Raw genomic sequence first — 24161 nt, 5'->3', positions numbered from 1 at the left:
CTTGGAGTGAAGAACCTTTTCCTTTTCATTTCCTCATGTCTTATCACTGGTCACCAGGGGTCACCAGAATCAGCACCTCCCTGTCCACTGCCCGCTGTGGGGAAGTTTTAGACTGCAATGAGCTCTCTCTTCAGCCTTCTCCAAGCTCAACAAACCTGATTTGCTGAATGAGGTTTCTGCTGAACAGGCTTTTAACAGCTTTCTGCCTGCTTGTGGATGTGTTTATCAGGCTGGAGATGGAACTTTCAAAGCTTCATTTTGGTAAGTTTAAACTGCTGTGAAAGTGCACTGAGATAAAGTAATACTGCCAAAGAAAAATAAATTAAAATTCATTATGTGTATATTTTTTATCAGATACAGGAGTTAATAATGTAACCACTGATTATGAGGTTGTGATAATACTATAATTCCCGGTAATTTTATCAACACTGACAAAAAGAAGTAGTGCCTTCAACAGAGGAGTTGGTCTTGACAAAAGTTAGAGAATAGTAATGAGACAATGGCAGATCAGAGATCTGACAGAAGAGCACAAGTAGTTGGCAATGTAGTTTTGAGATGAAACAGTAATCTTTGGTAAACATGAATCTGGCATTCCAGTTCTTAGTGGTAGTCAAAGGTTGCATTATGAACATGCTACATACTGTAGTTTACATGATAGTATCTCAAGAGTGTCTGCAGAATCAGCATTTGCTGAGAAAGATATTTTGCTAGGTGGTATTCAGGATTTTGCAGATATGTCTATCAGAGTATGTGTGGAGTTATTGAAGAAATTAAATCTTACGTCTGTCCTTGGAATTGTGTGGAAGGACTTTGTCACTGGTACAACTCCAGCTGGAGGCTGGGGAAGAAGGGATTGCCTAGCAGGGAAACACTGGGGAGAGGAATTACGTTGTTTAGAAGAATTTTCTTCAACCGTTGCTGTTAATAGCAAAATGGGTAAATTGTTTTGTGTGTTGCAGTCTAGCTGAAGGAATCAGAAATTATTCATCTCTTCATGGATTTTTGGCCTGTGAAACAAAATTTTATTTTTTGTAACTTTTTTCATTTGTCACTTTTCAAGAACATGGTGCACTTAAAATTCTGTTATATCCTTATGTTGACCTAATAATTGCATGCAGTAGTTTTTCAAAGTGTTGTCCAAACCTGGGGATAAAATTCCCTAAACTGGTGAATTGATTAGAGTTTTGTAATTTTAACACAGTTGAGCCTGCTAACATAGTTACATGCCTTGTCAACTAGAAGTTGTATTTATCAAAAAATAACTAGAATTTTAGGCAAAGAATTCTCGTTTCCTTACTGGGAATGCAAAGTAAGTATTTATTCCTGACATTTAGTGATTTTTATATAAATAATTTTAAATGTTTAAATGTTTATATAAATTAATAAAGAAGGGTAGAGATGGCTGTGTATTTTAGTTTCCACAGGGTAGGCGTACAGGCAGCTGAGAAGATAAGAAAGACCTTGGTGTAAGTCAGGTGTCTGGTCCTGCTTTGGGGGTTTGTCAGTCTTGCAGAAAACATGAGCTCTGTTGCTATGACTGCATTATTTTTGGTACTTTATTTATGTATTCACAGCCAGCTTGAATATGTGTATATTCACATAGTGAGGTCTGAAGTCGTGCTTAGAAAGCTAGAAGGCAAGTTAAATTCTTAAGCAAGCAAGTGCTACTGACCGTCCTGTCCCCAGTCTTGGATTTGAGTGTATTTTACTGGCCAGCAGAGAATCCAGGACAAAACTGTTGCAGTTTTTATGTTTAACCACCGGTGCGTTGCGGGGAAAACATTCCTTAAAGGTTTTGCAGCCTATTGCAGAATTATTTAACAATAAATGCCTATTTTTGCAACTGCAAAAAGTTGTTTTACAAACTATGAAAGTTTGTTTCACCATGAAGTGTATATGCAGATTTTCCTGTCATTGGAGCAGCAGAGATACTATATAGTAATATATCAGATCTTCTGAAGAAGTTAAGAAATGTTAATAGAGCTGGGTGTGTGGAAATCAAGAGTACACAAATTCAACGTCTCTACCATTCAAGGATTACATTTTTATTTTGTAGACACATACAACTTGAGTTCTTAATTTACTTTCAGTACAGTATTCTCAAGGAGTTTTAAAGCATATTAGGAGACACTCTTGAAATAATATAATAATAATACTTAATATTAAAACAGATGTAGAATTTATCAACTACAGGTGAAGCTGTTATCTTGTTTGAAGTTGATAAACAAAGATATATGTAATCTGTATCACATTTTAGGAAGAGAAGCCAAAGGTAAATACCAAATGTTATTTTTGAAGTTCAGTACCCCTTAGAATCTTAACATATTTTTATTAATGTTGCTTTAAATTATGGTAGTTTACACACTAAATTCTATGGCTTCTGTTGATTAGAATTATAAACATTGGTCAGTCGGTTTCAGTATTTTTTTATTCTGCATTTAGCAGTTCTGTATCCAGAGTAGTTTCTCATGATGTTACTTCTTTTGCCTGTATTAGCAGTAATGACTGGTGCAAAACTGTCCATAAATTAAAAATTCTAGTGACTTGAATGTTACTGCTGTCTGCTGAGCTAAATTTCAAAGGCATTTATTAATTTCCAATTAAATAGTAATCAGATTAATGGCCTTTAGGCCACTTTTTTGTATTTGACTGACTTGGTTAGCATCCATTTTGATCTGCTGGCATTACAATTAAAAAAAAATAAAAGGGGGGGAATGTGGAAGGGTATGTCAGGCTGGCCACATCCTTTTGACTATAGGCTAGTAGGAACACAGCCAGACAAGAACTGCAGCATAGAATAATCTTGTTAATTAAAGCAACTCTAGTACCTTTGATCTGCTTTGCTCTAATTACACCAAGAGCCTTGGGGATGGTAGTGTCTTATAAGAGAAGCCAAAGATGTTTCAACATTGATCAACCTTCTCAATTTAATCATAAGCAATACTAAAAATACTAGTGTTTCCTTTACAACATTTGTTTTTTTTCATTTATTACTAATGATTTTTATAAACCTAAAAATAAAAGTATTTTACTTTTTTATGCTGTGTTCATTTCCCTCCTCCCCCCACCCCGGCTTCCCCAGTAGTGAATTCTCAGGATTATCTGACTTTTTCCACCTATAGTTTTTTTGTGCCTTTCATTTATGATTTTTTTTTTAATTATTTTTTTTTTGTCTTCCATTTTTGTTGTGGAAGGTGGCTGTTGGAGTCATGTCCTTTTAAAGACTCTGATCTCCCATCCAGATTTATCCCTTGCAATGCACCTGTATGTAACTTTTAAAAATAACTTAATAATTTTTAAAGTCATATACTGACTTCTTAGTACTGGATTCAGTTTTCTCTTTTATACCTTTACCAGCAGCATACTTTTGTTCCACAAGCTCTGCTGAATTATTTTTTGTCAAAGTCTGTAATACTTTCTTCTTGGAACAGATAATTCAACCTCAGACACCTGGGTGTGTCAGCCTAGTTGTTGCCTGGGTTGTTACTAGAAGCATAGCTCTCCTTTGGCTTTAAAGACGTAGTCCTCAGTTACTTTTTTCTTCCATGATTCTACAAACCATTTCTGAGTTTCATCACACCAGTGATGCCTATAACTTCTGGTAAGAGTTTCTTTAAAAATTCTTAAGTTCCTAAAGCTATTAAACATCTATGCCAGTATTGAAGACCTGTAAACTGTCTATCTGTAGCAGGTGGCTTTTGTTTAGTATGAGGTTTAGCTTTTTATGAATGGCCAGCTGTATCAGCTTGGTCATGTAAAAGAGAACGGGTCCTTGATGTCCTTAATGTTTGTATTGTTTGGCACTGTATAAAAATGAGTTCTAGAGGCCTCATCCTGTGGCTCTTCTGCCACAGCAGTAGTATATGGTAGATGGTATATACTATAAAGTTAACAAGAATTTTGCTTACATAATGAATAATCAAATACTGTGGCTGATCTTTATTTCCTTCTCTATGTTTTTCTTAATGGTTTCTATATTGCTACAATTGTTTCTATATGAATACAATTTTATGAGCTTTTATTTTTATTTTTTATTATTCTTTTTGTTTCTTTTTTAAACAGTTCATCAACTGTTATCCAGAAGGCTAGAGATTTTAAATACATTGAGTGTGCTTGGTCCTTAGATTTTGATAGGAGCATATTAAAAGGCACACTTCTTTTATGAATTGACAGTATCTTAAAGAGCCCTACAGTGTTTGTTATAAAATATTTTAACTTTCTTATGGTAATGGAATATGTAGTGGAATATGGATACTTCCCTATTCTTCTGTTTAGTACCAACACGTACAAATTTCTACATATTTCAGAAGTCCAATTTAATGAAACTGCAAATAGATGAGTTGTGCACTAGGGAGAGAATAAATGGAGAAAACTGAAATGAATGTGAAATGTTCAGAAATTATGTATTTTGGTGTTCACATCAGATAGTGGAAAGAAAATGCTACTTACCTTAAATAAAGCACCTATTGTTTGAGTTTATTAAGGAAGCCAAACAGTTGGAGAAAACCACTGCCAAAAAAGTTAATCAGACACAAGGTCAGAAGGTTACAAGGGGACAGTGACTAAACATGGCAAGTTTTGTTAGCTCTGAAATATATTCTTCACTGGTAGAAAATGGTAGATCAAGAGAGTGGTATTTTACAAAGAATGCTCAAAAAGGGTGCTTTAGGGGTTCTTAAGATTTGTTACTTGTCTGGGTCAACACTAGTGGTGCACTTCAGTTTTATAATATATGGAACTTGTTTTTCCTGATAGTTCTGAATTCAATATTACACTTAAGCAATTTGGGAATAATCCCTTTAGTTTTTTTCCTCATGTCTACTAGGATTTGATACAGAAATGTAATGATTTCTCTCTCTTTATTGGAGTTTTCATCAAATGGAGTTTTGAGCTTGTAAAATCATTAGGGTTTAAATGTGGTTTGCTGTTTTTAATAGAAGGGCTTGTAAATTGTATGCTTGAATAGGAGATTTCTTCATAAAAATAGCAAAGAGATGAACAGTTAAATCCAGATGTGCCATTTCTCTTGGAGCCTTACATCCAATTCTCCACAAACATCTAAATTCTTAAAAAAAACCCTAATATACGTAAAAACAGACAACTAATACAGTGCATTAAATTGATTTTATGTGCCTTTTAAAATGTCATCTCCAAGTAGATTTTAAAAAATCCACATCAAGTGCAACAAACTTTCTTATTTGTATAGCCCCTTCATGCCTTATGAAACTGAAGCAGAGATTCTGACAGATATGTATGAGTTTTAAACTCAAGTAGTTTCAAAAGGCTCCAGACCCCTAAGTATCTCAGAGCTTGTCTGTAAAACTGCTGTCATGTCTTGCAGTGTTCTAACAGTACAGTACAGTGGATATAATCCATCAAACCCTATTAAGTTAGTTATTGTTTAATATGATTATGTTATGAGCCACTTCTTCGGTTTCACGGTGTGTTAATCTTTGGAAATACAGATTATGTAGCAGTTTGGAGAGGGGTCAGGAGAAATGCAATAAGAGCACAATCAGAGAACTAATGAAGTCATGTGCCACAAAAAAAAGTGGAGAAGGAGACAGAAGAAAGAATGGTATGCCCACTTGCTTTGCTGGATTTAATGGTATCTAATTGTGATGACAGGTTTTGAAACGGTGGTTATTTTAATCTAGGTGGATAAGAATATTAGGGAGGCATTTGACAATTTTCTACAATCTTCTGTTAGCCAAGCTGAGAATGGGGCTCCAACATGAACAAAGAGCTGGGTGATGTTGAGCTCAAGCCATCTGCAGTTCGAAGTCTATGAAACAGCTGCATAGGAAAGGTTTCCATGGGAATTTATTCTCTGTGCAGAGCTGGTGAACGTGTTCCTAGTGACCAGGTTGGTGAAGGCAGGCACAACAAGCTTGCAGATGTCACCGGAGTGGAGGGATCGGTTGCTGTACTGCAGGTGGATCGAGCTGCCATTCAGAGGTGTGTTGACAAACTGTCTTAACATTAGGAACACCACGAGATTCGGCAAATTCAAAGCCCTGTGCTGAGGGCTACAGAAGGCTTGGCAGCATTGTAAGCCTGCATTCAGGCTGGTGAGGAAATCACTCAGCAACAAAGAACCAGGGCACTGAGATAGACAACAGGCCGAGCAGGGGCCAGCAGCGTATGCTGGTGGCTGAAGAGGTCCAGTGTTTACTGTCGGTTTCAATGAGTGTAGCTGTGTTTCAACTTAAAAAACAAAACTTGGTTTATAGCTTTGTACTGATGTGGTCTGCCTGAGTTAATACCATTGGCCTCTCAGACAAGGCAATACTAATTTTCTCAGAGCAAAATCTTACTGTTCTGGTCCATCTCATTCCCATCAATCTCTTAATGTGGTGCTTGGCTGCAGTCTAACCTAGTTTTTCTAGACTTCTATGAGCATGTTTGCCAAATATACTACATTAGTTATCAAACTAGTGTTTCCAAGTTACACAAGAGAGGTTCATCTATGTGACAGACTTCTAGCTTTCTTACTCACAATGAAGTTATTGTAAGGTATTTTTCCGAAGAAATGCTGCCTGCAAAGCACCTTGAGTGGTCACTAGATAAAAATCAGTATGGTTCTGGAGTTTGATGTGGTGACTGCTATGTTGACCATTGTAAAGCATTTGTGTATAATTGGTTGTATACTGTAAAAGCAGCACCTTACAGTGTCCTCAAAAAGCTTTAGACTAACTTAGTGAACTTGATGTCTGGTTAAATAAATATGTGTTCAGTAAAAATAAACAGGTTTTAATGAAATACAGTAACTGTTTGTTGCTTAATTACAATTATTCTATTTCGAAATATGTTATTTCAAATATTTATATTAGGAGAGCAGTTCACTGCTTTTCAGTAAGATTGATCCTTCATCAAAATGAGAAGTGACTGTTTGACAGAAGTGCCTGCTATTCAGAAAAAGGACGCTAGAGTGTAGTGTAGCATTTATAGTAGTCACAGCTGAGAGGTATGAGGAAGTCTGAAAAGAACATCTCTTACACACTTTTTCATATTTTTTTAAATTTCTTTTTTTTTCCTTTTTTTTTTTTTTCTTTTGTGTGTGTGTGAAAGAAATAAAGGTTAAATTCATATCTCTAAGTGACAGGATATGGCATTGTTGCATGGATTGAGAGGTACCAGAACTTTGCTCTTTTTCTAACTTCTGAAACGTGGGCACTGAGCTTGCTTTCATTAAAAATCAGTGGCAGAATTCTCTTACTTCATTTGAACTGAGCTTTTAATTTAACTCAGCTTTCTGTTTTTGTTTCAAACTAGGATTCAGACTTGTTTTGCCATTAGCAAGTAAAGTATAAATGCCAACAGGCTCTGTCTTTAAAATACTGTATTAAATAAGGTAAAGTTGCATAGGTAGACATCAGTGTCAAATATTAAAAGACCTATTGTTTATGTGAAGATAGAAAAGTTTGTTGATAATTTTTGTTTTTGCAACAAGAAAGTGGTGTGGATGTAACTTGAAGCTAGTTGTAAACAAAACTGAAAACTTTATAAACTGTGACATGGAAAGTTAGTGTCAGAAGTTTTTATTCTTGCAGAGATTTTTGCAAGGTTACCCTTAAGTTACCCTTAATGACAAGTTGTTATCCTTTTTAAATCAAGGAACTGAGAATAATAAAACAACAGTGCATGAAGCTTTTAGGTAAATAACTTCAGATATGTAGACCACATTTACAAACAGCTAAATGCAGATAAAATGACTGTTAGTAGCTCTAGCTGGCAGTGTCTTAATCCCTCAGCTTTTCAGGCTGCCTTGTTGCTGGTTCGCTGCAATGTTCACTATGACCCTTTATTCCACATAGTGCACAAAAGAGCCTGTGTTCTCTCACACCGGTGTTCCAGACTGAGAAGGAGAGGATCACAAAATCACAGAATTGTCAGAGTTCAAAGGGACATCTAGAGATCATCTAGTCCAACTCCAAGAACTGCATCCATGTGGGTCTTGAATATCTCCAGAGAAGGGGACCCCACAGCTTTCTGGGTAACCTGTTCCAGAAGGGCTGGTTAGCCACAATTTCTAAGAGTCTTCTGTGAGGAGTCTCTTCGGGCAGGCAGGCATGCAGAGGCTAGCACACCTACCAGACCCCGAGGCTAGAGATGATCCTGTCTGCTGGTCCTGGCAGGTCAGAAGAGGACATCTGCTGTATAGAAGTCCAAGTTCCACATGTAATATATTTTTTTGTCTTCTTTTAGATTAGAATGAAAGCTTGGTGCCAGCAAAGAATCAGTACTGAGTTCTGTGTCTGGTGGCTTTGACTGCTTTGGAAGAACCCTCTTGTTCTGGTGAAAACAGTCTGAGTGGGTGGCAGAAGCAAACTTCCCTCAGGCTGTGCTAATGCTTCTTAATTGATGAGTTATGCATGTTCTTGGGTGTGGAGATACAGATGTTAGCAATGCACTGGACTGATTTGTCTTGCAAATCTGTATAAAAATGTAACAAAATTTGTGAGTAATTGTGTGTATGTACAATTAAGAGTTACATAACTATTTGTTGCTAACCTAAGAAGAAGTGAAAATAATGCTAAAATGATGGATTGCTGGTAAGAGTATTAATGCTTGCTAAAATGCCATTCCACAATACTAAATACAATTTAATTTTGAATGGAATTTTTTATTTTTGAGATTTCTGAGATTGGAATGGCTGAGGAGAGGGTGCAGCAGTGAGGGCCATAGGCACAGTGGTGGTGGACAGCTGGTTACTGCCTGGTGAGGGCACACATGGCCTGTCGAGAGCAGCCTGTGTCACGTTTCAGCTTAGTGGCCCTTGCTGTGGAAGCCACACAACAAGTACTTTCTATGTATGACCATTTTTGCTTTTCTGGAGTGTTTTATAGCTTAGTGGTCTCTGTCCTGTTCCAGTCCATGTCTTTAAGATAGTTTTCAGCTTTTTGTTTTCAATTCTAGTCAAGAAAATAGATAATGGAAGTATTTTGGGCCAGGTTAGGACAGACCTTCCTAGGACATGATGTTGTTAGAGGTAAATAGGATGTCTCTAATTCTAGTCGAGTAACTGCTCATGCCTTTTCTTCTTTTTCATGTAATAGCCTTCAGAAAGGGGAATAGGTTAGATTTTATGAGAACAGTTTGTAAAATCCTGCCTACACAAAGCTCAGATTCTGCATCTCTTCTATTAAAATAAATGGAGAGACATAAATTAAGGACGGGTTCAGAATGAATAAGGGAGTCTCTTTGAGTATTTTCATAAGTAATTTGTGTTCTTGTGTTGGAAATGGTTTGATGCAGCATTTTCAGAATAGTCACTTCTTAATCATCTTTTAAACAAGTGGCATGTAAGGTACATAAAACATAGTTGAACTGGACTTTATCACATAAAGCCAGCAGCGGGGTCTCTCATTTTGTAATTATTATTTCAAAGGCTAAAATAGTAACAAGCATTTGGAAAAATGCAGCTCTTCAGTTGAAACAAACATTGAAACAAATTTGCTTCTTTAGCTTTGCAAAAAAATTGTCTTCAGCCAATGGTATCCACAGACCTCATTTAAGTTGAGAAGCATTCATTTGAAAACTTCATTCGCTCTTTAAAAATATGCTTCTTTTTTTACATTGTGCCATTAACTGGAGTGTTATCTATGTATATACAAATGGATGGAAGAATAAAAATGCTGATTCTGTATTGTTGGAATTTTTGTTTTCTTTTTCATTCTTGTTCCTCATTTCCCCAGGAAATTTTGAGCTGTTCCACAAGACTTTTTGGTTGCAGAATTTTTCTGGTTTGTTCTTGTGACACCATCTAAACTTCTGAGGCAGACTGGGAATTATAAAGCTGGCAGTGTAAAACTTGAGTTTTTCTTAATGTGTCACGGGCCTATTTTAAATGCCATTATCACTTCACCTTCTTGAAGAAATTTGAAGCTCTGCTAACTGTCTGGCATCAATCTTGTCAGAGAGCCAGTTATTTTGCCAGCCTGCAGAGCCAAGATGCATGAAAATCTCAACAATCTCAGGCTCATTAGATTTTGGCTTTCCTGGTTTTTCTGTAATTACTGCAATACTGTGTAAGCTAAATTATATTTTTTCTATTTAGTCCTATTAGTTACAGTGGAAACCACAGCCAGTTTTAATGTAAACAGTTGAAACAGTTGGAAGAGTGTTATCCTATTGATTTGTTAATTTCAGTTGTTTGCAAAGAAAGCTACCTGCCAAGGTCTGCTTCTCTATAGTAAGTCAGGAAAATACACGGGGTAGATATTTTGTTCTTATCTGTTTTGTAGCACAGAATCATGGAATGGTTTTGGTTGGAAAGGACCTTAAAGATAATCTAGTTCCAACCCCACCTTCCATGGGCAGGAACACCTTCCATTAAACCAAGTTGCTCAGAGCCCCATCCACCTGGCCTTGCACACTTCTAGAGATAAGGCATCCACAACTTCTTTGGGCAACCTGTGTCCATGTTTCACCACTCTCACGGTCAAGAATTTCTTCCCAATAGCTAACCTAATTTTCCTCTCTTCCTGTTTTAATCCACTACCCCTTTTTGAATCACTACATGCCCTTCTAAAAAATCCTGCCCCTGCTTTACGTAGGCCCTTCAGGTACCTCCTTGAGGTCAGCTTACACATAACATGGAGCTTTCATACAGATGCTGTATTAATGAATCTAATAATTTTGTCGGGTAACCTGCTACCTTCTATTGTAATGTTAAAGTCTAAAAGAAATACCTAAGTTAATTTGAAATAAAATAATCGGCTGTGACTGTGTTCCTAATTTCTCCATAAAAGCCACTTCCCCCTTAAGTAGTAGTTCTCGTTATACAAATGTCTCTTCAAATAATAATAATAACAATAATAATAATAATAATAATAGTCATCATCATCATCATCATCATCACCATTTGTTGTACTGCTTACTTACTGTTCAAAACCACTGTGAAAAATATTATAGTGCAAAATAGAAGGGAAGTTTGCAATGATACATAAAGTACCAAATACTTGACAGGCTTTTTAATTCCTAATTTTAGATAATTTTACCAATAAACAATTTTACCATATGAACATTCTCTGGAGAGAAATGTATACATATGTATGTTTAATTTTTTGCCTGATTTTTCCCAACTTTTTTTTACACTAGCTGATGGAATTTTCCGTTAAGACAAGAATGTTGTCCTTAATGAGAACTCTGAGCTTGTCATGAAATAAATTATTGCTTCCATCTGCCCTTTGTTGCCTTTTTTGTCTGCTTTTAGTCTTAAATCTAGAAGAATGACATTTTGTAATCTTCGTGAGACTTTTCAAATGTTTTGCTGCAGCTGTTCAAATCCAAACCATTTGAGCTTTGACTGCAAAGCATTACAGACTGATCGCTGTTTGGTGCTGAAAAAGGAAAAAGCTAATGATGTAAATCTCATTTCCACTGACTGGGTGTAAACAACAGAAAACTGCAAGCTCAGAATTAGCACTAGCACAACAGCTTCTTTAAGGCATGCATTGAGGATAATTTTCATGGTTTTGCTTTTTTAGATAAATTGTTGTCACTTTTTTTCAGTGAGAGGTCAATAAGAATTCCTGAAATATATCGGGTTACTGTGAAAGTAAATGTTAAGATGGGACCACATATAGTCTGTGCTCTTGCTGTGAACAGTTATTTTACGAAACTTTGTTTTCTTCTGTCAATTGTGGGAGCTGGATATAGTTCATTGTTTTTGTGTTTTTGTTTTGGTTTTGTTTTTGTTTTTTTTTGAACCCCAGCTCAACAACTTGTTTGTATTGTTTCTCGGTAATAGTAAAACCTGCACTCATGCTTAGTGTGCCAATGAAGACTGAAAGACCTGAGATCTGCTTGTGCATGCCTTTGCAGCTGTATTCTTTCAAACAGTGATTTGTGCCAATAAACCATACTCAGAACAAATCGATGAGACCTGAGGTTTCTGTGGTGGAGAGTTGGACAGTGGTGAACAACAGGTGTCTGACGGTCAGCAGAAACACAGGGCAACTGTAAAGTTCTGTTTTGTGATTGGTAGGAATAGTAGTTCTGGGGTTTTGTGAACCTAAAAGCGTATCTTCATACTTTAATAGCTCTTGATGATGGTTACCTTTTTTTATGCTGTGAAGGTTTTGGTCCCATGATCATGTGATAAGATGTACAATGTAGCTATTCATGAAACATACAGTAGGTGTTTCCTTTTGAACTTGCTCTCTGCTAGTGTTGCTTGATGCCTCTGTCCATTCATTGCCTTTTCCTTCTTGAGGTTTTCTGAAGTCTGTTGCCCTGGGCAGAAGAACAGGATTGTTTCAAATTTGCAAGAGCGCAGTAGTTTTCAAATTGCTGTAGAAATCTTGATTGAATATAATGGAAAACATAATCTGGATTTTGGTCAGGCAAGTCATAACCCACATTGCTGAGAGCAGAATAGAAGAGCAGCAGACTGCTGTTATCTAAACCTTTCGAAAGGACTGTTCTGTTTGATATTGCTCTTTTTTTTTTTTTTTTTTTTTTTTTAAGAGCATCAAAGAAAAACGTAAAGAAAGGCAAGGAATGCGTCTTCTCACCATAGCACACAGGAGCAGGAGAACTGCTGAGAGTTCGTGCCAAGGGAATCTGAGTGCTAGGAAATAGAGCTGTGATCTTTTAACTTCTCAGTGGTAGTACATGCCTTGTTGAAAAGCAGGGAGATGTCTCACTGTCCTCCTTTCAGAACCTCTTTCTGTATCTTTTTTCTGATGTATTTCTGACGCCACCTCATTGCCTTCTGCCATTGCTGAATCCCCTGTCTCCAGTAGTTCCAGAGGTAGAATACTGGGCTCATCAAAACACATTTATTGTCTAAAAATACTGCATTGCTTTTTGGGTCCCTCTGTTGTGTATCATGCCTCTTTATACTGTAACCAAGCTTGCTGTGCTGGTAGTGTCTTGTGGCAAGAAGACTAGATGCTATGTTGTCTCAACTGTTCAAGTACCGGAAAAGTCCTCTGGAAACTAACTTGTCATTAACTAACTTGGAAATACATGGTGCTACCTTGAATCTCTTTTGCTACAAAATGCTAAATTTAGTCTTGTAATGAATCTAAAATGTGCTGCAGAGATATATCCTGCAATTAGGTGGAAAAGTTCTGAAACTTAGAGTACACTGTAGGTTCGAATTGATCCCATCTGATAATGCCCTAAATGTGTTTCTAGGAGAATGCTTCTCTGTTTTTGCCTGGAACTCCAGAGCGATGAGAGGAGGAAGCTGATATTTGTAGACATTAAACAGAGTCCTGACATTCAAACTCAGTGCCTCTAACTCATTAGCACAGTTCACATCACCTATGCACTGGAAGATGATTTTCCACAAAAATTAAAGACACCACATGGCTTCATGGCTCTCTCATGGTATAATTGTAGAGCTTTTGAATTAATTAGAAGTATTTCAGATTTCTGATTAGTTGAGTAAATTTATTCCTGTGTCAAATTGCTTGAAGTTGCTGTCCCTCATTGTGCTGAAAAGGGTGCTAAAGCCTTTGTGCAGGATAACTATTTAAAGAAATCTTACAGTTACCTCTTTGCCCCTGGAGGCAGTTTGTTTGCAAAGTAATTGATGCCTGCTCCTGGGTAATATGGAAATATTTTTTTTTCCCTGTTGTGTATGGTCTTTTCTTTGGATATAATGTTTTCTGGGCATGTATTAAAAGAGGGGGTTAGCAGAATGATTAGTCTTGTGCTCTTTAAATGCTTCTAGAGCTGGTGAAAATGTTGAGGAGCAAGGGATGAGAAAGAGTATTTCTGTGATTTGTCCAGGAATACAGGTTAACAGTAGTTACCAGTTTTGAAGGTTGTGTTGTACTTATTAATATACATATGTAATAATCCTTAAAGTTACTCCGTTGAAATTCAAAAAGCGCAAATAATTTTCACTGTAATTTATATTAGGTGCTTCTCCATTTAAATGTGTTGTTTTACTCAGGAAACTGGGATATGTTCCGTTAAATTCACTGTCTGCACCATTAAAAAAGTAAAAAAAGAAAACAAAACCATACACCTGTTTTATTAATTTTTAGCTTCTTGTGGGAAGCAACACCTTTTTTTTTTTTTTTTTTTTTCCTTTTTTCTTGCTGGGAATCTGGTCCTATACAGGTTACAGTGCAAAAAGAAGTGCTTTGTTGATTATTCTTGATACCCTGGTCCACCTGTGTTTTTTTCATTCTGTCCTTTTAATTTATGTGGCTGTTGACTCCTAATGAAGTCTGTAAGAATTTAATTTTAATTTTTATGCCTTGTGACCAGTGAGTTCCAAAGTCTTTTGAAAGAGATTGAAGGAAAGGATAGAAGCTGGAATATGATGAAGTGAGTCAGAATAATCTTCTGTGCATTATTTTCTCAGGAAACTCCATGAAACTAAGGCTTAGAAATTGAGTAATTGTTTGAGTAAAGATAGTTCAAGATAAGTGTAGAAGAAACCTTAACAGTTGTGATAGCTCCTTGAGTTTCTATGTATTTCATGAGAGCTGTAGCGCTTCTCAGAAAGGTGTCTTTCCAAAATAGTTAAAAAGAAATTGAAGAGTTGGTAGGAGTGTAATGAGAAAACTAAGGCTAAAAAAGGATGAGCTTCTATCATATTTTACTTTTGATAAAATTGTATATCTTGATATTGTCTGTAGGAGTCAGCCTTCTGTAGGCTAGTTGGTTTGGATGGTTGTGAGGGTAGTAGTAGACATCTGAAAAATACAGTAATGCAAGCAAGACAGTTTAATGAGCAAAATATGATGACCATGAATTCCGTTATTAAACTTGGATTATGGCAGAGATGATATTTTGTTATTTCAGTGCTTCAGAGTAACTGTGCATGAGACTGAAGGACTACTAGGAAATATTTGAGAAATATTTACATGATAAAGTTACACAGCCATCTTATAGTCACCCAGCCACATTATCTACAGACTACCAGCTACTAAAAAAATCAGGGTGGCTCATAGTAATTGGAACAGTGATAATGATTGAATTGGCTCATCCTGTTCAATTTGAAAATGAAAGGAGAGAGAGAACTCCATGTAATTCCTTAATTTGTTATTTCAGTATTATAGTTCACAGTTTCCCTCATACTCAGTAGTTTAAAACCATGTGTGAACTTCACTTAACAAAGAGTTTGTGTATTTGGGACATGAGCTGTGGAGTGTCTAGTTTAAACCTGTCTCTCATTTGTTAAAATAGGAGGATGGGTGAATTTTCAGAAATCTAAAGTCTGCTGTGTAGACTTAGCTAGAGTGAACTTTAGACCTGTCTTTAATGTACAGTTTATCTGGTGACCGTGACAGTTTGGCTTTTCTTGCAGGATCTATGCTTATTATCATCAGAGCTACAGAGAATACCAAATCTTCCTCCTGGCTGCACTGGCCCTGGGTTTGCCAGATGGGCCTCGGCCATGTAGAGGACAAGGTAATCCAGTATTTCACTTCTGTTGAGTGCAAGACAGAAGTTTTTGTTTAATAGGAATGGCTTTTTACCTTCCACAGAAGTTGTGTTGATTGCATCAGGTCACAAACTGTATAGTCATAGGGCCAGGGAAAGCAGGAGCATACTCAGCAAATTCTTTTTAAGATGGCAGTTAAATCCTGTCAATTACAGAAGGCTACCACAAAGGAGCTGTAAGCCCTTGCCCAGACAAATGCAAAAGTAACTATAGACAAATTTTTAGGCAAATGTATAAAAAGTAAAAACATACAGCTAGGTAATCTCAAGCCACTGCAATTGGCATTGTATACATTCATTTTAAATTATGCAGAATGACAGAGAATAGAAGAATGGCCGTACTAGAGCATATCAAAGGTCTGCTTGCACAGCATGTTGTCTCCTGCCTTGAACAGATGTAGTAATGAATGTACACATATATCTAAAGAAGAAAAAATAAACATATACTGATACTTCTTTCTCTAGCTGCCTTTAGCTCAGGGGACTTTGAGTTGGCTGTGGCTTTGTGCCTTCAGTGGTAGTGCTTCCACATCTGATGGATTTTTATTTCACAGATTTTTCCAGTTTCCCTTTAACCCATGTCAAGTTCTTGTATCCACAGCATGGGTCAGCAGAGTGATCTGTGGCCCTTGGCATAAGGAATTAATTACTCCTTGTGTTCGTTTTTGATGTCGCTTTGCCAGCCTTTTTTTTTTTTTTTTCACTCAGAGTGCAAGATAGGGCTAAACCAGAAGTTTATATAGCAGAGTAATAATGGTCCTTGGTTAGCTCCTTCATCCTTTCCTAGTAACAACATCTGATCTGCATTTTTGAGAACTGCCAGGCATTAAACTGCCAATTTCACAGAACTGTTTAGCGTAAGGTCTTACTCCTCAATGTCATGGCCTTAGTTTTTTTCTGTATGTTGGGTTAGGCTTTTTTCTTCCCAAGTGCATAATTTTATTTTTATCTTTGTTTAATTTAATCCAGTTATTCTTTTAAGGTCCTTCTATTACTATAGTGGTTATGGTGGAGGATTCAAAATGTGGTCTTAGAACTGTGTTTAGTTGGTGTTTGTCCTCTAACATAAAGCTAGCAAAAACAACATTTGTTATCAAATTGTAGAAAATATATGGGCTTGTGCCTTTAAACTTCCAACACAGCTTTGAAAAACTCCTGAATGTTGTTTTTAATGCATGTGTGTAATGGACTTGTGTAAGTATAAATCATGTATTAAAACATTAGTATAAAACAAGCATAAGGTAACTGTGGCTTTTCTGTAGACTTCTCAGGTGTGTTTTGACCTTGAAGTCTTTGGTGTTTTGACCTGAACAGCAGAGAAATTTAATTTACTTGAAGCAGCTGTTTTTGTTTGGGCAGGCTCAATTGTTTGAAAATACAGGGTGGCCCTGACCTTGGTGATGTGTGTTGGAACATGAAAATGTTGCCACAAGTGATAGTAGTTTAAAAATGTAAGCTTCCTCTTTATTTTCATACTGTGAGCAGTGCTTCTGAAACGTGTTTGGCACAGTTAACCTCTTTTATGTCTTTCCCTAGAAACATGTACAAATACTGAACATAAAATTTTAACATTGTTACTCTTTGCTTACTCTGAGTTTAAGTCCTCAGATTACCTCCCTTCAGTTTTCTGATTATGAATGTAAGAATATACTTTCTTGTGTTCCTAGAGTGGTGACATTTTTCAGGAACTGTTTGGATGTGTAGTAACATTGTAAAAGTTAGTCCTGAGTCAAGTAAGGACATTTACATTTGTTGGAAAATCATAGACACTTGGAAAGAGTATCAGAACTAGCTCACTATTTGCAGCCGGCTGTATATTCACTTTTAGAGTATCTGTGCCCAGAAACTAGTAATCACAATAAACCTGATACCACAATACAGCACGGTCCCCTGTCCAGGTTTAGTTCTGCTAAGTAGGCTAAATAGAAAATAGACTAAATGTTACTCTGAATATGAACATTATTAATTTAAATGTGAATAACAGAAGGAAAGCTATGATAGGTCTATGTATGCGCATGGAGCACTTTTGCAAGACACAGATTTTATTTTAAGTTTGACCAATGTGTTGGGTTACTTTGTCATAAGCTTTTAAACTAGAAATGCTGCATTGAAAAACAGTTAAAAACCTACTGGATAGCTGTAAGCTGTAGTGGAACTACAAATATACGAATAATACTGCAAGAAAATACCCTCTTTCAAATTCTAATCCCCACTTCTTCTTTAATATTCGGAATACGGTTGTTCCTGCCCGGAGAAGATTGTTACTTTCATTTCCAGAAATGGGAGAAAAATTATGGTGTAGCCCCTACTCTTCTGTAACATCAGCTGCTCATGTAGGGCAAGATTGCAGCAGGATCTTTAAACAAAAGAAAAAGGTAAACAGCTTTTTCTGCCTAGGTGGTCTTTCTTAGAGCAAAGGAGGCTTTTGTGGTCATGGAACAGAACTTCCCCTCTTTTGCAGTACTTCCCACCCAATAGTTAGTGTGTGGTGTTTTTTTTTTTTTTGTTTGTTTGTTTTTTAAACGTGGCCCAATAACTGTTAGGTACCAAAGTGAAGGTACAGAATAATTCTTGTGCCTCAGGATGAGGTTGTAAAAGTAGGTATTCAACATAATCCAGTAGCTAATTGGGTGCTTAAGGTTAAATAATGTATATACATATGTAAGTAATTAAGCTATATTGTGAAGTGTTTTTATTTGTCATGATTTGTGCTCTGGTCCCTACAAATTAAGTTATAAATAGGGTTTATTCAGGTGTTTTTTTTGTTTGCTTGGTTTTTTTTGTTTTGTTTGTTTGTTTTTGTGGCGAGGTTAACAGAGCTTTAAAAACTACCTGTGAAAAATCCAAGCCAGACTGGAAAGCACAAAAACCATATGCAGTAGGGAGGCTTGGAAACAAGTGAGTTACATCTAGCCAACTTTGTTATAGTTAAACACCCTGAGGTCAGAAATCAGCAGAAACAGTTTCTGCCTGCTTATAAAAGCTAGTGAACAATGCAGCTCTTTAGATTGAATTCACCAGCTAACTGTTTTGGAACGGCTTTATGTAGTACATTTTCATGGGTTAATTTCTCCTCAGTAGAAAAATGCCGAAATGGGGAGAACTTTAACAGCTTATTTTGTTAGTGAAAACTGCATTTAATAATGGGAAGAAACTAAGGAGTTGCACTTAGTAGAGAATTGAGTTTACACTAAATCTGATCATCAAGGACTGGATAAACTTCTACTTAACGACTGGGGCACAGCCTCTGGGGGTATTTTCTGCTTCCAGGTTGTTAACAAAGCAGAAATTTCAGTTTAAATCAGTTACATGTGAGAAAATTTTGGAAAAAGGCAGCAGTACAGCACTAGAGAACTTCTGAAATTAGACCCACCATACCTGGAAGTCAGGCTGTTTCCATTAATTCACAATGAAGGTCCCTGGAATAGACCACTGAATAGTGAAATTAATGAGTACTAAATTTTAGCTTCAAAGCCTACCCATTAATGCAACAGAATATGCCAAATGTATGCAGGATTAGCAACAGGAAAATATGAGCACTAGAAATATGAAGATAGACAGCAGGTCACTGGAACAGTTTATCACACAAGTAAGAATAATTTCAATTTTCTTATTAGACTGATTTCTTGGCTATGGGATCTATTGTTACTCCCTTTTTGTAATGCCAGCAGTTACTGGTAAGTACTAACATTTAATGAAGGAACAGTTATACTGGCTTGGGTTACTGTAACATTATTTTGTATGCTCGGCTGGGTGCACGCTCTTGTGGACAAGCAAGTCAGTCTGGCTCACTACAAACCTGATCAGGACCCATCTTCAGAATTCACTTCTGTAAGTTGCATCTATTCCCGTGATTTCTTATTGTCTCTCATGTGTGACCAACATGTAAAATTGCCAATAAAGATTACAAGGAGGGTGCAGGTGAAGTTGTGCTCTGAGTTTCCAACATTCTGAAAATTCTGACTTTGTATCAGATTGTTTAACTGTACCACTAACATGGTATGAAGAGCAGTAGCAGACTTCTCTGATTGGGCCATGGATATTAGTAAGTTGCTTCTCTTGAAGATGATTAAAGGATTTTTATACTGCTTTGATCCTAACCAGATGACAGTAGAGGTATGAACACTGTTCTCAAAACTTTGTTTCAATGAAAACATTGTGTCTTTAGTTTTAGAAAAAGAGTTACAAGCAGAAATGACATCAAGTTTAATCCACTGTGTCATAAGGGGAAGTTCTTGGTGTGCCTCTTGGGTTGCAGTATGTATTTGTTAAACATATTTATGTCACCTTTCATAAATTACTGATTACTTTTATTATTCTTTCACTCCTTTCTGTCATGTAGCCGTCCTCAGAAGGTGTGTTTATGTCCATTCCTGCCAACACATCCACTAAAGGTCTCCACCTACTTGTATATAATTCAGCATCCAGCAGAGGTAAGTAAGGTTGTGGTAACTGTTGGACTATAGATAGAATCTTAATGCAGCAAGTGGTAGGTGAGAGGAAACAGCTATGCTGTTAACATCATATAATGATTTTTTCTTTTAATTTAATGATTGAATTGCCATTATTGAAATACACCTGAGTTACTGTATCTTTTATTCAGTTCTGTTATTCAGCTCTTTTTATTCAGTTTCTTTTTAGATTTCAAATACCATTCCTGTGTCCTTCTGAAAGGCTAGCTACACTTGTAAGAAATTAGCAATCACAACAGCTGCCTGTTAGAATGGGATGCATCTTTTCCATTATTATATGTTACATAATGATAATTCAAGTGATAAATTAGTGTTGGAAGACCAATGTATTTGAAGACAATCCATCTGAAAGGAAAAATTTAACTGTCTGACTACAGTAGGGCATTTGGCTTATCAGAGATAAATCCAAACAAATGGTGGAAAGCTTGAGAACATCTTCAAATGATTTTTGAGTGTTAGTCTTAGATGATCACAGGTGATGCTTTTGTCTTCAGAACAGCAGAGGCATATCTGACAAAAGGTAGATTTCCTTTGCTGTAGGTGCTCATAGTCAAAATGCAATCAATTTTGAATGCAGATAAGCCTTCTGGACTCCATCTGATCCTTCAGTCTGTGATTTCATTACACATACTTCTGAAACAGATTCTTAGAGTGTATCTCATTCAACTAACCATGTAGTAAGACACCATGGTCAAATGACATATGGTCAAATGATATTATTGAGACTTATTTTCTGGTGAGATAGCAATGTAGAAAGTCAGGAGCAATGTTTCCTGTGCTTTGATTAGTGTCACCATCTGTGTCTCCACATTCTTAATATCCAGAGGCCATGTTGCCAGATAGATCTGTGTAGGTATCAGTACTGTGAAAAAGAGAGGAAATCACTTACTGCAGAGTGGTGAATCATACATGAGGAATCCTTCCATCCAGGCTTCATTTTGCATAATAGATCCATGAATTAAATATATTTTTATTTGTGAAGGAATTTGAAGAGAATCCAGCTTTCTTTGTCAAAGGGCCATTATTCATAAAGAAGAGTAATTTACAAGTTAAGTATATAGAAACCCAGTATCCCAAACCCAGCATCAGGACTAGTGGGAAGGTGAAGGACTTACTTGCATAGCCTAATTTATTTTTCTTCTTTGCATATATATGTGTGTGTGTGTATATATGTATTTTAAAAAATAATTTTGTCATTTTACCATTCTCATGTGTACCGTTAGGAACTTCATGTCAGGCCAGCGGCATAGCTAGGTCTGCAAACCATTATATACGTTTGTCTTTGCTTTGCCCATCATCATTCTTGGAGTGATCTCCAGCAGTGTGTAGGCTATTATGTACTTTCAAAACCTGAGTGACAGATGTAACTCAGGACAGAGCCCTTAAAGCATAGCATCTATTTATGCTGTTCTTTTTCTTTGCCTTCTTTCTTTCTATAAATGTGAGAATTTTCAGTGTTAAGCATCTAAGGAGAAAATTAGATTCTGTACATTTAATTGATTTATATATTGACCTAATGCCAGTAGTTACCTTTGACTTGCTCATTATAGTAGTCTTGAATAGAATTCCTTATTAAACAGTAAGTATCAAATATAAGGAGAATTTTTTTGCTAATTGTCCTAACAATTCATAAACAAAAATGGAGTAAATATGTATCTTCTGGCTTTAACAAGTATTTTTATTGCTTGGAACTGTGCTGTTCATTGTAGGTGGATAATACTATGCTAACCAAAAGTACCACTAATTCCCAGAAAAAAAAAACAAAAAACAACAAATGTGAAAGTAAGTTGTATTGGTTCTGGCTGGGATGGAGTTAACTTTTTCCATAGTAGCCCTCATGGTGCTGTGCTTCAGCAGTGTTAATAATACACCAGTGTTTGGCTACTGCTGAGCAGTGCTGGCACAGCAGTCAGGGATGTCCCTCCAAACCCCCCCTCCAAAGGCCAGTAGCCTGGGGATATGCAAGAGATTGGAGAACAGCTGACCCAAACTGACCAAAGGGTATTTGTACCATATGTCACAATAAAAACTAGGGAATAGGGGGGTCAGCACAGCATTAGTTATTAAAGCAGTTGTCTTCCAGAGCAATCGTTACATGTGCTGAGGCCCTACTTCGCAGGAAGTGGCTAGACATCACTGATGGGAAGTAGAGAAGAAAATCTTTTTGTTTTCCTTTGCTTCTGCACATGATCTTTGCCTTTCTCTTTTAATCTACCTTCATCTTGACCCATGAGTTAATTTTAATCTTATTTTCTCCTCCCTGTGCTTCTGAGGAGAGGGTGTGATAAGAGCAGCTTGGTGGGCACCTAGAAGCCAGCTAAGGCCAACTCAGTACATAAGTCCTTCAGTTCTCTGTTTATGTACTTCAGTGGTCAAATAATGAATAAAGAAAGAGTTGCAATTCACTGTTATAACACTGAGAAAAAAAAAGGATAGAGTACTTGCTGCCTTTCAAACCAGTAAATGGAAGATAGCTGATATGATAACAAACAGGTTATCTATTTAACTAGACTTAGTTAAATACAAATGGTTTTTAATGAAAAAAAACATAAGTAAATGAAACGTTTTTTAATGTTACCTTGACTTAGTTGTTCTTAAGCTCTGTTCTCAACTAATTTCAGCTTTGAATTTTATTTTTTATTTTTCTGTAAATAAGGATTGTTTTTTTAGATTGGAAATTTTTTTATGTTGGTAAGAGTATGTATTCCTTTGATATGAAAGGTTATTTTGAAGTAATATTATGACAGTGGAGGGAACAGCTGAGTGCCTTTCCCTTGGCTGATGATAGCTCTTCTGCTTTTGCTTATCAGAGACAAATAATTGATTTTCTTCCAATTCCTTTATTTCCACTTCTTACATTCTTATGAAGAAGGCAGTCTTCTGACTAGTGAATTGGAGTGTTTAATTATGCTGAAATAAAGACAAATACTATTGTACTACCATTTATGGCTTATTCCACTTTGTTGAGATAGAAGAAATCAATAGTAGTTTGAAGGATATTTCTCCTTTCCCTTGCTAGGTCTTCACTCCCCAGGTACTTCATCGGTCTGTAGGAGACATCATGCTGCTGCTGCTGTGCAAAGTGGCCGTGAATGTAGCAGGACAATTTTCTTCTTCAATACCATGATGTTTTATTTATAGAGGATCAGTAGATACGGATCTGAAAAGGCAAAATTAGTAAAGATTTTATGCAATAGTGATAAAAATCTTTATATAACTAATTTAACAGCAGTTTGGTAGCAAGATAATGAGAGAGCTGCAGGCGGCTACACATTAATACTTGTGGAAGGTAACAAATGCCCAGATAGAACTGAGAGAGCTAATCAAGGCCTTACGTGTTCACAAATACTGGATTGTTGATATACAGCTCATAAATCAAAAGACAGAGCAAACACCCCCTGAGTTTTCATTAATTAATCCTGTGATTTAGGAACAGATCTTTGGGTTTTCATTGTCTGCATCATGAGACATTCAAGTTGAGAATATTGTAAGAACTTATTTTTTTTACTCATTTTAGGGCTTTTGCAATCCTCACTGAACCTCTTGTGTCTTGTGTCCTTCCAGATTCAGCTAATAGACTTCCTTTGTTCCTCTTGTGATAAATAAATAAACCAAAACGTTCATTCATTTTTTTGGTGTTGGCTTGCTGTCTTCATTAAATGCAAGACAAACCATGCTCCCTATTTCTTGATGGCAAAACAAAAATTGACATGCTAAATATTCAAGCTCAGTTTACAATGCTTCTTGGCTAGACAGAAACAAGTTAATTCCCAGCTGTGTTAAATTAATGACAAATTGCCCTGTTCGATGAATAGGTAGCTTGCTACTGCTGGCATTTACTTCCCTCTTCCTCCACTTTCTGAGGCCCTGCTCTGACACAGCTCTCTTTAATGCTTTTTGAGATCTGAAGCCCTCCTGCTCCCCACCCAGGCGTGGCAGTCACCTTCCTCATCTGTGCCACAAAGATGTAAGGAGATGCTTGGTCCACATAGCCTGAGTGGCACAGAGCAGAGTACTCATGGCACTGTTAGTGGCATTGTCCTGATTATTGTGAGGTGACAGCAGACTGGAGATCTCTGTTCTGATCCAAGTAGCACTTTTATTTTTGACACCTGTTTGTGGAAATCAGCCCTCCTCACATTTTCCGATATAGACATGTTAGCTCCCCAACCTATTATGCTAATACTAATGCTGTTTTTTGTCTACCTTTTTTTAGTATGTGAAATTTCCTTCTTGTTTTTGACACTGATAGCCTAGTTCAAATTTATGCTG

The 24161-nt window shown here is 36.6% G+C and overlaps 1 protein-coding gene across 1 annotated transcript in view; it reads left to right on the top strand.

The window, feature by feature from the left end:
• The window catches only part of DTWD2 (DTW domain containing 2), an 88771-nt gene that overhangs the window by 14736 nt on the left and 49874 nt on the right, over positions 1 to 24161 (top strand). Inside the window, exon 2 of the mRNA XM_051643347.1 lies at positions 19760 to 19850. Within this exon, the coding sequence (XP_051499307.1) occupies positions 19760 to 19850 (91 nt within the window). The remainder of the gene's footprint in view (positions 1 to 19759; positions 19851 to 24161) is intronic.

The sequence above is a fragment of the Apus apus genome, chromosome Z, assembly GCF_020740795.1.
Source record: "Apus apus isolate bApuApu2 chromosome Z, bApuApu2.pri.cur, whole genome shotgun sequence".
Classification (NCBI taxonomy): Eukaryota; Metazoa; Chordata; class Aves; order Apodiformes; family Apodidae; genus Apus; species Apus apus.
Note: the sequence above shows the minus strand (reverse complement) of the source record. Positions and strands in the feature narration are given on the sequence as shown.